Genomic DNA, 14,462 nt, shown 5'->3' on the forward strand with positions numbered 1-14,462 from the left:
CTCCTCCATAGCCTCTTCAGATACTGGCAGGTTGCTATGAGATCCCCACACAATCTTCTCTTCTTCAGGCTGAACAGCCCCAGCTTCCGCAGCCTGTCTTTGTAGGGTAGGTGCTTCAGTCCTCTTATCAACTTTGTGGCCTCCTCTGGACTTGCTACAGCAGTTTCATGTCTTTGTTATGATGAGGGCACCAGAACAGTATGCAGTACTCCACGTAGAAATGTATATGGAATTTCATTGCTCCCTGCCTGCACAGCCCTGATTCAAACATCAGCAAACAGAGGGAATTCTTCACACCTCTGCTTACCATTTGTGCCCAGTTCAATTAAAACGGGACACGACCAGTGAAGTGCATGAGTTAATTTAGAGCTCAGCTGCCTACTCAACTTCCTGGCAAAAAAAAATCCTCCCTGAATGAACAAACATGATTTGTCCAAGGTTAGTGCTAACAGGTCATAAAGAGAAGCTATTTTGCTCTAAAAGCATGGTCAAACATTATTTAAAAGCATCACAGTTCTGACATGGTTTCCAGCAATGAAGCATGATCTGCCTCTTCCAGACCTGGCTGAACGACAGCCCTAGAATATACCACCGAAGTGAGCACAGGACAAGTTAATCCCATGGAGGTTTCCTTTTATTTTAAATTGAGAAGAAACTGCTGATTTATTCAGTTTTCTTCTTCACTGTTAGAAACCAGCAAAGGTGTTTGGTTCTCTGGAACTGGTGTCTGCCAATTGCTACTGTTAAGTAAAAGCAGACTTAAGCTTTTATTATTGATTTTGTGATTCTTCCTGACTCTACTTTGCTTGAAGAAAATAGTCTGTGCCATTAAACAGAGCAGAGGGAATATAAAATAACTGAACATCCAACTAAATTTCTATGCTTTAGGCACCACACCTATTGAAAAGAAGGCAACTACTAAATGTCTTTCATCACTCAGAGGTGACTACCCCTTGCCTATATTCTAAGTTTCCCTTATAAGGTGTTATTTACTTTTCTCACCCTGTATTGAACAGAAAGGCTCTTTTAAAACCCAGAGTAGTGTGAAAGTAAGATAATAACAGGATCCTCAGGTATCCATTTTGCACAAAGTCATTAAATACACAGCTGAAGCCTTTCCCTGCTGCAGATTGTTGTAGGGCTGGAACTCTTCCCTCCTAGCCAGTGCTGGGGTGTTGTTTTTATGCCCTCTGTATCTCTAAGGCACATGCTTTCGCTTTTTAACTATTGTTTGCTGAGATGGTTCCTCATTACCCACTTTTTTTACTTGTTTCTTCAAATACTTCCACCCAGTGGCAGACACTCCAGTTTCATCACTATTATGTCTGGGATAATGCCATGTTTTCTGGCTTTTCTGGATGACTTTAGAAGGAAGTACTTGATGATCTATTCCAAGAATTGCAACATTTCTCAATATTTATTCTAACACATCAAGCAATTCCCTGAGGCATCCTTCTCCAAGTCTTTAACATCTGACTATAATTTGGTTAGATTTTCAATTTTCACAACCATAAATTAGAAGGCAAAAATGAAAAGTGAGCTGAATATTCATTGTTTGACTTCAGTTTGTGTACTTTTGATAACCAAATCTTATTTAAGTTATTGAATACAGCTGATGACTTGACAAATTTTGACATTATATACTTCTGGATATCCTCACTAGCTTCTGCTGTTAGGCATATCAATTGACTCAGTCTGCTACTTTGTCTTGTCATACAATGCTCAAATTGAGAGTTATAGAGTTTCCCTGGAGTTTTTTTTAAGAGTGATCATTAATCTTGCCATTCTGGAAGTGCTGAATAATCTTATGTTCATTTCTGTTAGGCTGAGCTACCACTTGAAAGACCTCTGTCTCCAGCTGATGTGAAACTTCAAGTAAAGAGCTTGCTGAGTCCTGCAACGTCTGTCAGACACTGTATCTTCAATTAACATAATTGTGTGCACTGAGCCATTTGTTCCAACCTCTATTTATTCTGTGCATGATGCATCTTGATTTAACATCTTGATAATAATTTATGTTGTTATACCACAGCCAAAATGACCCAGAGATGGAAAGTGTCAAATGTTTTCTTAACTGATGTTTATGGTAACTGGGTTTTACTACTGACATTAAAAGACCCTGCACTGTCAATCCTAAAGACCAACACCACCGACTAATGAAAGAAGATGGAGAAGCTGATGAAAAGCACACCCAGGACTCTGCAGACCTGCATATGTCTCCACATATTTCACCTGTACACTTGAAAGTCACCTTTTCTTTCAGTTCTCCCACTGTGGAATGGCAATAACATAGCAGCAATGAGGAGAGCTTAACTTATGTTCACGGAGCGCTCTGGTATTCCACGACACAAAGCAGCATCTCACTGCTACTACCACTATCCCAGCAAGACTGACTGCAATGTTTCCTTGTTCACACTTGATTTTCTCAGGGTTGTTAGTCTGTTCTGAAAGCCTTTGATCCTTTAGTCAAGACTGCAGCCAAACCTCCGTATTAGTTCAGTTCTTGAGGTGGTTGCAGACATTTTCAGTCCTCCCACTGCCCAGGGGCATGTTGTGATGACCATTCATCCTAGAATGAACCATCACTGCCTTCATGGATGGTACAAACTAACCATCAAGTGGTTATTACACCTTTCACTGCCTGTAAGCCTCTGCTTCTTAAGTGATCCCAATAATAAGCCCAAAGTTGTTTCCCCCCTGTTATAAGCAAAACCTCACGCCTTGATTTTTGTGTTTGGATAGACAGCTGTGTCCCACCTGAAGTCCTATGATCCCTTGACTGCCTTCTCAGAGAAAGGCATAAAGCTGGAAGGAGTCAAGGAACAAAGTTACATGTGAGAAATTTTAAGATTAATTTATATGTTATAAGGAAGCACCTGAAATTCCTTTGATCAGTGAAAGTTTACCATAGTTCTTAGTATTTCTGCTCCCATTTAAATCGGCAGCTCTGGAAAGGTGAATCCTGCACTAACACTGCCTTTGGTATCTGTCCACAAGAGGTCTCTCCCTTGCTAAAATACAGACGTTATAACCAGTAGATGCTACAAAAAAGACTGAAACCCCACAAATAACTCGGTGGAATTTTTCAGAACTTTTGAAGAGCTGAACAAAAATTAAAAATATGTTCAATAGTTCAAAGCAATAAAATTTTTGTGCTTACCTAATACACACAACCAAAGTGTCCTTAACAAATCTTGCAAGATAAGGATATTCCTTGATCTTTGAAAAGTACCTATGACAAATTTTGGGGCACATGCCCAAGCACCTTAAAGGTGTTCAGTCTTCTAGAAGCTTCACTGCTTTCTGCAGGGCTGTTGTGGCAAAAAAATCATTTCTGCTCCAGTACCAATAACGAATGTGGAAATTGATTGCTGTATTTTGATGGAGATTGTAAAGATTAATTATTAATTTTGCATGCTTTTCTTTCAAGGCAAGAAAAGCTGTGCTTCCAAACAACATTCTGCCCACCATTAGCTATGCCTACTGCCTTTAAGTGTAAAAGCTGAGTCAAGTGTTTTCAAAATATAGTCTTTTTATCTTCTTTCCAATCACAAGTTTTGGATTCAAAGGAAAGATTAGTTGCTTCATTTGCTGCAAAGTGCTGCGATTAATCCTACTAATTGAATTACTGTATCATTCTTTCTGCTTCCTTGAAAGAGACAAAGAAGATCCAAAAGATTTTCTATGCTAAGCTAAATAAAAATGGACTGGCTCAGGCAAAATGAGATGCAAGCCCATGTGAGACAGGCTTGTTCTGAGTGTAAAAAGCTTGTTTACCACAGCAAGGCACAACTGCCAGACATTGTATGTCTCAAGGTCATCAGATTCAAAACATATTCAATAAAAGAAGTGATGAATTGTTCACTGATACTAGATCATAAGACATCTTATGTCCACCATGGATCAAAGAAATCACCTTCAAAGATACTCCTACAGCTACCCCAGTGAAATGGTTAAGTGTAGGATATTCCTGTTAGGGTGTGGGAGGGCAAAATGTGGCTCACAAAGATTAATTAGCTCTATGTTTATACCAGTAAATTAAACAGGGACAGAACATGGGCTCAGGCATTGTCCCACAATCATCTGTAATGTTTAAACATCAGCAAGCTCTAATGGCAACTAACACCCCCCTCTGACAATGCTGAAGCACATTTTGGGGTCGCACAAGCCAGCGAGTGCTGCCAACAGCCTTCTGCACTGTGTGCTGCAGGGGAAGGATGTCAGCTACGTGACAGCTGTGCTGAGACATTTACTCTCAGGGCCAGAGATCTAGGCCCAGTCCATTTTGTTTAATAATAAAGCTGTCACCACCAAAACCATCTTTAAAGCAGTCTAGCCACTTCAAAAACACTGCCATTAACTCTTCTTCCTCAGGCTGATAAGTCCACATAGGGAAACATCAGGCAATTTGTGGGAAAGTGAGATTCCTTGAACAGCTGCACTCCAGTTTAGAGTTGTACCATGGCATGTGTTTAACATAGTGCTGCTTCTTAAAGCCTGTCTCTGGTAACAAGCACTTGCATCTGCAGAGTCCTCACCATCAGAGTCCTCATTCAGCTGTTCACAGCCCTTCAAAGTGTTCACACAGAGGGTGAAATACACTTTCATGCCACATTCAGGTTGGGGGACAGGACAGGCTTCCTAGCAGTAAGGGCTGCACACAGGAATCCCTGTGCCAGGAGCAGGCATTCCCTGGACACAGTCAACAGGTGATGCATGTCCCCTCTGGGAGACACAATCCACTGAGGGACAAGATCACACTGCACATGCAGACAGATTGTGAGAGGCCAATGACGTCAGCCTCATCAGCAGGTGTCACCTTTCTTCTGCTCACAGAGAGAATCTGGATTACTTCCCAGCTCTGGCATCAGTGGCATCCCACTGCCAGAAGCATGACCAAGCCAAGCATTTCGACAAACATGAAACCTGTGAGTCAGGCATTGTCTGCCATCCTCTATATAGTAGATTTATTTATTTTAGCTGAATGAACCATTCAGCATCTTTGAGCAGTGGGAAGAATTAATATAACTAACATCTAATTTTATCCCCACTGAAAGAAATCTGTAACAAGACTAAAGCCATTCACAGCTGGGTCATGGTCAAGGTCATGATCTTACTGGTGGAACTTTCCTCCAAAACCACTCTGCAAAGAGGTATGACTATGATCCCTTTCAAGTAATGAGGGACAAAGACAATAATAAAGGTGGAGAGCAGGGCTCAAATTAACTGAAGATGCCAACAGTAGGCATTTTTATTCGAGTATCTAATGCTGGTATCACAGGCTTAAGGATGTCTCCATTGAGTCGTAAATCATAGTCACGTTAGCTTAGGACATGTACACAAGCTGGAATTGTAAGTACCCTGAGAGGATTAACTTTAGTCCTACCCCTTTGGACCACCAGTATTGAAAACCACTGAGTCTGACCTCAGGCTGTGAAGCTTGAATGAAAGCTAAAGTCTGAAATGTGTCTGAGTTCCTCACCCATCCCTCCCTACAGCATTGATGTCTTTCTCGTCATGCAAAAGTAGTTTCCTGGACAATTACCCATTCAAGACTTTCAACCCTTTTGCATTCTACCCTCTGCCTCTGCTGAAATGCAATGTGACAGCATACTTCACTCAATGAGAAACTGCTTCTCAGAGAGAAGCACAAAGCAGACAACCTTAACAGAGACATGAGGTGCAGGTGGGAAAAAAACATTCATGTGTATCAAATCAAGTCTGGTGACCTTAAGGGTCAACCCTTAATATGGCTTATACCATTTCTTAATGATCAACAGGAGTAACTGTGATGTCTCACCTTGAAGTATTCAGCTTCACAGGTGGAATTTTCACCACTATGTGAGTCACACTCCTCACGCACATTGGCAAACTCGACGCCGTCGGAGCAGGATTGCTTCTCCAGCTGGTTGCGGCAGCACTGCACCTGAGTCATGCTGAAAAGAGCACGGGAACAAGGGGAAACAACGTCAGACATGGGTCAAGAACAGATAATGCAAGTTCTGACAATTAGCACTTGCACTACTGACATAGGAAGAGGCTCCTGTGGGAACACAGTTACAACACAAAGATATTCTCCAGGAGTAGACAGAATGCCTAGGTGACATGTTTAATTGCCTGTCTGCCTTGCAGTCTGTCCTAACAACTCTTTTAAGCAAGTGAGTAACTTCAACCACACCTGCCACAGGGCTTAAGGTCTCCAGGACTCACATTCTTGCATGGTTTGTGACAACTAGTGGCTGAGACTGATGGAAGGGAGAAGTTGGGCCCTGGATATGGCGAGAGCATGCAATCCCATAGCTAGTCTACCCTAGGCACCTGCTGCCCCAAACCAATAGGTACAGCATGTTGAAGGAAGATCAGAGCATTGCTCTTTGAGACAATCAGAGATAATGGGGAGAAATGAAGATACCAAGGGAAGTAACAGTGAGAAACAGTGTATTGCAGACAAGGGGCTGAGACAGACTAGAGAAGGAAGAGTATTACAGGGCAGGGAGATGTGCAGAGGAGACAGGATGAAAATGTGCAGGAAACTCAGCTTTGTAAGGTCCAGTGCTCATAAAATCATACTGTTTTATCTCAGTGTCAGTGAAAAAATTGGAAACTCCTTCCTGTGGGAAAAAAAAAAAAAATCAGTGTGAGGAGGCTTTAAACTCCTCCACTCCTGTTGCTACTGCCACCTGAATGCAAAGCCCAGCGAAGGATGGGTTTTATGTGTAACTCTGCTTTGTTGGGCAGCTTTGTGGGTGAAGTTTGTGGGTAAAACTCTTCCACTGCTACAGACACTGGGAAACAGCGAAAAAAATTAAAGAATAACAAATTAGATTACACGTACAAGGATCTTAGCACATGCATGTGTTTTGTGGTAACCCAATTTTGCTAAGGATAAATGTTACCCAAGTTGCTTGGGGGAAAAGAAACTATCCCAAAGCTAATCCAAGCTGATAAATTCTATTTATAGTACAGCAGAAGCACCTAAAAGATACCCTAGAGCTCTGTAAGAGAAAATCCCTATAAATGCACTATTATACCCATCTTGTATACCTTACAGACCAACAACATTGAACACATTTTCTCTGCTGTTAAGGGCATTCACCTTTTTTTCCTTCCTTAACTCCAGCTATTTGAACAGATGAATAAATTTTTTTGAGGGTTAACTAGAAACACATAAAATTATGTAAAGATATGCAGCAATCCAATACCCTTTACTGCTAAAAATCTTTCATTTACACTGCTGGAAATTTTGTTAGTATAAGTAAGAGGGGTGGGTTACTTGCAGCACTGAACAGCAGGCTTCTCCTGTTCACCTGAGATAAGTGGATGCCCATGCATTCCCTCTGGAGGAGCTCTCCTGCTCTCCATGGCCATAGGATGAGCTGTCAGCTCCCAGGCAGTGTGAGGGACTCTCTCAGCTCTGAGGCCAGGCCATTAAAAGCAGGGGGTATGTGGGTGCTGCACTCAGATTATGCATCTCTGTGCACATGGATGAGGCCAGGCTGTCAAGCTACATTCCCAAAGATTCCCAATTACTGTTTATTGGATTGCACGAGTCCCTTCCAACCCAAACCATTCTATGATCCTACAATTCTGTGATTAGTAATGGTCTGACTGTGCATTTCTCACTTGGACAATAACAGCTATGGGATTTCAATGCATAGGAACAAAAACCAGGATAAGTTCATGAACAAATTACTCAAAAATAGACTAAAGTGATAGCAAGAAGTTAAGCCCAGGACAGTAACTTTACTTGGCAGAATATTTGAAGTTTTTGATATTTGATTTAGTTCCAGTTTGGAAGAATATGTAGTTTTTTGTTGCTGAAATTCCCTCTGAAGCAGAAATTTCCATTCCCTGCCCAGCTCTGGGGTGGTCTGACAGGGCTTTGGAAGCCTCTAAAACCTGAACTTCAAGCCCAAGAGTGTGGGAGCTGACTTTCCAGCTCTTTTAGCCCTCCCAGTTGTGTTGAGGAGCTAGATATGTTAGCCACAGAGAAGCAAACAAATAAACAAACAACAGCAGACTCTCAGTAGAACTGTTTGATTCCTGGTGTGGCTTTCTTTTTCCAAACCCTAGTCATCTCTTTGAAATCTCTGACAAATTGGCAATTTCAACAAAAACAAAAAAATTTCTTCAAATGTTTCCCACAGCTGTATTCTTAAGTCATGTGGCCCACCCCAACTGTAACAAGGAATCAAACATCAATTGAATACTAGATTAAAATACCATTCGTTCATTCTCAGAACAACAACAATAAAATCACACTCATTGCCCAAACCCTACAGCGACATTGCGCTGGTCACAAGTATTGCCTGAGACTGTAAACAATTGTGTGGCAGTAACAGAGGCAGAAATCCCTGAGAGATGGCAGAGAAAAATGCTAGAAAGATCTGCACATCACTGGTCTTCCTTTTCCCTGTGCACACCAGCCCAGGTGCTGCTGTCACCAGAGCACACCTTGGCCAGCTCTGCAGAGCCCAGTGTGTGTGACATGAAGAGTGTCTGTCCCTGTCTTTGCTAAGTCACGTGTGTGTCCCTGGCTTACAGCCTCATCTAATACCTGTCCACTTTCTACTTCCCAGCAAGGTGAAGGAGCCTTGTTAGCTACCACCAGGTGAAGTTAGCCATCTCTCCTGGCTAACAGGACATCTAAATTTGTCTCTTGGTGTTAAACCTTCCAGGTCTTCCTGTGCACTATTAACTGTCTATGAACAGCTTACAATATTGGTCTCTAAAAACAGAGAAAGTAGAGTAGTACTTTCCCATGCTTGTGGGTTTTTAATGACTCCTAATACTTCAAAAAAACAGAGGCTGCTTTTTCCTTACCTGCCTTATTCTAACCTTGAGTAAAACCAGTGCAGCAGAACTTTATTGAAAATAAACAGGTATTCACACTATGGCTGAAATCTTAAAACACAAAATACTGAGTCTCTAGGCACACGAGGCCTCATAACTCAGGATATTTCAGGCAAAATCATGCATCTCTGAAAGATGAATTTTATTTCTGGCTCACTAGTGAGCCCTCACACATCTAAAAAATCCTTATTCTTTGTTCCAGATGTTGATCTAAAATTAAAGCTATTTCATTATGAGACAATTTGATCTAATAATCATCAAGAAATCATGTTTTATATTCTCATTTTACTTTTTGTTAAAATTTGCCCAGTGTTACTGATTTTCAGGGAGTTAATTTCCAGATGAAAATCTACATGTCCATTTACCTCCATGATCTTTTCACATTTATTACTCCCCTTCCCAGAGGATGCACTCCTAAATCATAATCACCCATTTTAAATTTAATTTCTTTCCATAAAAGCATTAAATTTTAACTTTGCTCTGAAAATAATGTCTTTCTTGTCAGCCTAATGTCATTACTCTCTGCCTCTCTCCTTCTACTTACTTCAAGCTATGTCAATGCTGTTCCTGTGCACTGTGGAAGGTCTTGGACTAAATATTAAAAAAGAATTATTTTGCAAAAACAAGCTGTGTCTTCCACCCTTAGGTTCTTCAGTTTTCATTCTTGCAATACTAATCATAAATAATGTTATTCCCAGTGTAACTCCAAACAGACTTTACACAGTGTTAAAGGCATGCAATTCCCATATGGAGAAACACTGCTTCTGGCACGGGAATTAGGTTCACTTGCTAAGAGCTCTGGGCAGGGGAACTTCACTCTGAAAGGAAGAAGATTTATTGGGCAGGTTGAGTTCCAGGATTAAATGGCAGCTCTCTCCAGCTGCTGTGAGTTTAACCACACCACAAGAAAATGAATGAATGGGCAAGGAGCTGCTGTTATGACAGCCAAAGAGATTACTCATTAAAACCCTACACTCATATTTACTGAGTCATGAAGACACAGAAATAAATACTGTCATTGTGCAGAGTGATAATACAATGAGATAAACTCATGTGTGGGGCAAAAGCAACCACAGTAAGGGATTGCAGGCACTGAGCCCAGAGCCTTGTTTCAGCTTAAATGCAACTGAGTAAGAATAACCAGGTGGATCATAGGAACTTGCGTACACTTCAGACAGGCTCTGGCTCACCTCGAGTAGGGCAAGAAAGTGAGTGTGTTCACAGTTTCAACTGTACCACACTCAGCAAGTGACACTCCACAGATGGCAAATCCCTCAGGAACCACAAGAGACTTCGGGGGAAAGATCCTAAAATGGTGCTGGAACCCAGAACTGTCATCTGGTTTCTAGGATGCATGGCAGAAATACGAATGACAGTGCTTGTGTGGAAATCCTTTCCTTCTCTACTATGGAGTGAGGGTGCTGAGGCACTGGCACAGGTTGCCCAGAGAAGCTGAGGATGTCCCATCCCTGGAAGTGTTCAAGGCCAGGCTGGTCGGGGCTCAGAGCAACCTGAGCTAGTGGAAGGTGTCCCTACCCATGGCACGGGGGTGGAACTGGATGATCTCTAAGGTCCTTTCCAACCCAAACCATTCTGTGATTCTATGATTACTATGAATGTTTTAAATGCCTGGGAAAAGGTCAAGGGGTATGGACCTAGTATATATATATAGGAGTATACCTAGGTTAGTATTCTAACTCAGTAAGTCAGCTGGTTCCTCACACAAGCAAGAGAAGGCCCAAGCAGTGAGCTTCCTGTGAGGGAAGGAGTGAATCTGAGATACCTTTATTACTATTCTAAGCAGATAACTCAAAACCAGCATGGAAATTCTTTTAAAGTATGTTGGGTAAAGTACTGCTATCCAATCTGTCCTGTGTTGCACAGTCCTTGCAAAATAACAAAATCCCTTTTATTTCAGGAACTTTATCAAACCTTCACGTGTCTAAATAGGAAGCAAGTTCCTTTTGCATTTAGGAGCAGAATTTGGGCCCTTACTTTTGTGTCTGAAATGGCATCCTAAAGTGAAAGTGGCATCCTAAAGTGATTTTTCTGTACCTCTCATAGACATGCCAGTTTGCAGCCATAACTGGAGTAAAATAATATTGACATTAAAGAAAGCACTCCAGGGTGCCAATTTTACTCAGTCATTTTTAGAGTGAAGCCAAGCTTCAGGGGGAGCTATGTTTATTTATTGTGTAGTCATGAATAAATGCAACTGCACTGTATTTATCAACCCTGAGTTTTGTAAGTGCTCAAACCTCTCACAGAATATGTGCCTTTTATTTTACTATCATAATTTTCTTAATTACATCTCAGTTATGCACAAAAGCTAGATGAAGCATTAGTAAGCTTTTTTCAGTTCCTGTGAAGTCCTAGGGAGTCTCTAAAATGGAAATCTTTAGAAGAATAAATTACATTTACAGCAGAATCGCAACTCACATTAATCAAATGATCATTAAATCATCAAGATTCTCACTTCCAGATTGTTCAATAAACTTGGTTTCCTGTTTTTCTGCCTCTGTTTTGTCTGTAACTCTTATAACTCTTCAAATATTTCCTAAATTGGCATTTAAGCCCTATCTGTCAATTCTTCTGCGTAAGAGACTGCTTTTAATGCCAACATAAATGCACAAGTCAGAAAACACGGACAGACTTGCCTGGAAGACACATTCTTTCCATAATAAAGATCAATCCAACACTTCTACAATTACCAAGGTTAAATCACTTTGCAATCCATTTGCATAGAGTGGAGCAAAGTGTTTTAACTGCAAAGTCCTCTGTGAAGCTGACCCTCAAATCACAGTCACAAACTGTTAGCTCCACTAATTAAATTTAAGAAGTGCACTTGACAGCAAAAATAACACAAACTATCTTTGACATAAAAAATACAAATCCTACAACCATGTAAGAGATGCAGTAGAACCAAAATCTTAAGTCATTTTAATTTTTACCTTCATTATTTCATTGGCAGAACATCAAAGAGAAATTAGTATCCTATCAATTGTCAGTAGAGTTAAGAAATCTGTTTATGAACTAAAAGGTACTATTTTCTATGGCCAAATACATGTCACAGAATCAAAGAATCTCAGACTGGTTTGGGTTGGAAGGGACCTTAAAGATCATCCAGTTTCAATTCCCTGCCATGGGCGGGGAGACCTCACACTAGACCAGGTTGCTCCAAGTCCCATCCAACTTGGCCTTGAACACTTTCAGGTATGGACCAGCCACAGCTTCCCTGGGCAACCTGTGCCAGTGCCTCAGCACCCTCATAGGGAAGAATTTCTTCCAAATACCTAGGCTAAACCTACTCTCTGTCAGTGTGAAGCCATTCCCCTGTGTCCTGTCAGTCCAGGCCCATGCAAATAATCTCTCTCCATCTTTCTTGTAGTGCTTTCTTGTAGGCTTCTTCCAGAAACTGGACATTCTACGTAACCAGGTATCGCCTTGACTTGACCTTTAAGTTTCCCCAGCCCATCAATTCAACTAAGAACTGCAGGACAGTTACCTGTGTGGCCCCACAAAAGGCAATGGCTACATACATATGTGTATGTCTTCAAACCATGGATTATTCACATGCAGGATCTGCTGTGTTTCTTGATAAACTTTTGCCCAAGAATTTGGCCAGATTCACAACTGGTATAAACTGAAGCAGCTTTGTGACATTTGTGGTGGCACACTGAGATGTCCTGACTGTAGGCAGAGCCCAAGCCTTGTGAGCAGAGCACGGTGGGAAAACCTCTGAGTAGAAGACAGTACATGTCAGACAGATTAGAGCTGGGTGAGTCCACACTAGACTGACAGCAAAAATTCAAAGGACTTAATGGACAAGAAGTAGGTACTCAGGAAGTACTCCACAAGGCTAAATATGTTGAATTTAAGAGCTGGGTGCTTCATCTTCTAAATCAGCTTTCATACCTGCCATGCCTATTGCTTCACATGAAAATCTAAACTGCATTTTGACATCCAATACATAAATATGTACCTGCATTCTCTGGACTCAGATATTAGTGGCAGAGAAGCACATATTCTGTTTTTATTTGCCCATTCAACACCCTTGTCACAGCATTCTTCAACTGACAGATCTGCAGAAAGAAGAAAAGAAAGAAAAACAGAGCAATATATTTAATACAGTAAATGGTATTGCACCTGCCAGTTAAAAAACCCCAACCACACACGAATCAGTCTGTTTCCCCCTCCCTAGCCTATACAGAGGATAGGGCACCCATACAAAAGGCAGCCATGGGCAAACAAAGCACCTGTTAGCACCTTGCAATAAGCCCAGGTGCTGGAGGCATTCCTTCCATGGTGAAGCAAACCACAGGTTCCCCTAACCTTCCACACAAAGACAGCCTAGAGCCTGATACTCAGCAGAAAACAGTTGGAAACAACCCTGCACAGCAAAAGGATCTGCTAGATTGCACTCCATTATTATCAAAAGTGGCAGTAGTAATAAGCAATCATTTAAAATCCTGAAGAATACAGGATAAGTCAAATAACTGATATGAAAGACAGATGAATCTCACTACAAGTTAATTTGGAGAACTATTTTTTTTCCTGAGGTTATTATCCAACTAATCTGTTTTGTCTGTAAATGCAAAAGTACCGTAGAGAGGGATAGAAAGGTTTATGGTATTTTGATCACTTAACATATGACAGAAAAATTAATCCAGATACCAACTTACACCAACACTGAAACTAAGGGGAAAAGCACACTGAAGATAATTATTTGTGTAGAGTATATTTTCACAAGCCTCTAATTTAATAAAACTGAATACTGTTAATGAACTGACAAGCACTACAGGTTTGCTTCATATTCCAAGTGCAAAAGTTCACGGCACAGCAGGTGTATCAGGACTTGGAATAAAACATGAGTCACATTTTCCTATTAATTATCTTGTAGTCTGAACACCAAACAGCTCCTTGTGTAACCAATACACAACCTGTGTAAAACACCATCTGATTACCCAGAGGGACAAATTCCTAATGGTTTCTCTAGGTTTCATAAGCTTTCTGACTGATGGCCCTGACAGGCCGCACTCAGGAATGCTGAGACAGCTGATGGCATCTCCAGGCTGCTCATGATAATCTTACAGAGCCCATGGTGAATGAGAGAAGTTTGTGAAAAATGGGAGAACAAAAGCCTCCCTGTCTTCAAGAAGGACAAGAGAAAAGATCTGAGAAATTACAGGTTGGTCAACCTGTTCTAGAATCATAGAATTATTTAGTTTGGAAAAGACCTCCAAGATCATTGAGTCCAACCTGTGACAGATCACCACCTTGTCAACTAGACCAGAGAAGTAAGTGCCCAGTTCACTCATTTCTGGAACACCCTCAGGGATGGTGAAGCCAACACCTCCCTGGGAAGCCCCTTCCAATGCCTGACAACCCTTTCCATGAAGAAATTCTTGCCGATCTGAGGCTGACAGGTACCTCAGGAAGCTCCACAAATGGAAATGCTAAATTCTCTATTTGGGGAGGAAGAAGCCCTATGCTCCAGTGCACCCTGAGGACTTAGAAGCTGGAAAGCAGCTCTGCAAAGAAGGACCTAGGTGTCCTGGTGAACACCAAGCTAATCATAAGCCAGCAACACACTTCCACAGCACAAGAGG

General features: G+C 41.3%; 1 protein-coding gene across 1 annotated transcript in view; it reads right to left on the minus strand.

Moving 5' to 3' along the window:
• The window catches only part of FBLN1 (fibulin 1), a 61,061-nt gene extending 48,131 nt beyond the window's left edge, over positions 1-12,930 (minus strand). Inside the window, exons 1-2 of the mRNA XM_009073908.1 lie at positions 12,836-12,930; positions 5,801-5,936 (exon numbers count right to left, since the gene is read on the minus strand). Coding sequence (XP_009072156.1) covers positions 5,801-5,935 — 135 coding nt within the window. The 5' untranslated portion in view covers position 5,936; positions 12,836-12,930. The remainder of the gene's footprint in view (positions 1-5,800; positions 5,937-12,835) is intronic.
• Between the last annotated feature and the right edge of the window lie 1,532 nt (positions 12,931-14,462).

Source organism: Acanthisitta chloris, unplaced genomic scaffold (assembly GCF_000695815.1).
Source record: "Acanthisitta chloris isolate BGI_N310 unplaced genomic scaffold, ASM69581v1 scaffold10204, whole genome shotgun sequence".
NCBI classification, from domain to species: domain Eukaryota; kingdom Metazoa; phylum Chordata; class Aves; order Passeriformes; family Acanthisittidae; genus Acanthisitta; species Acanthisitta chloris.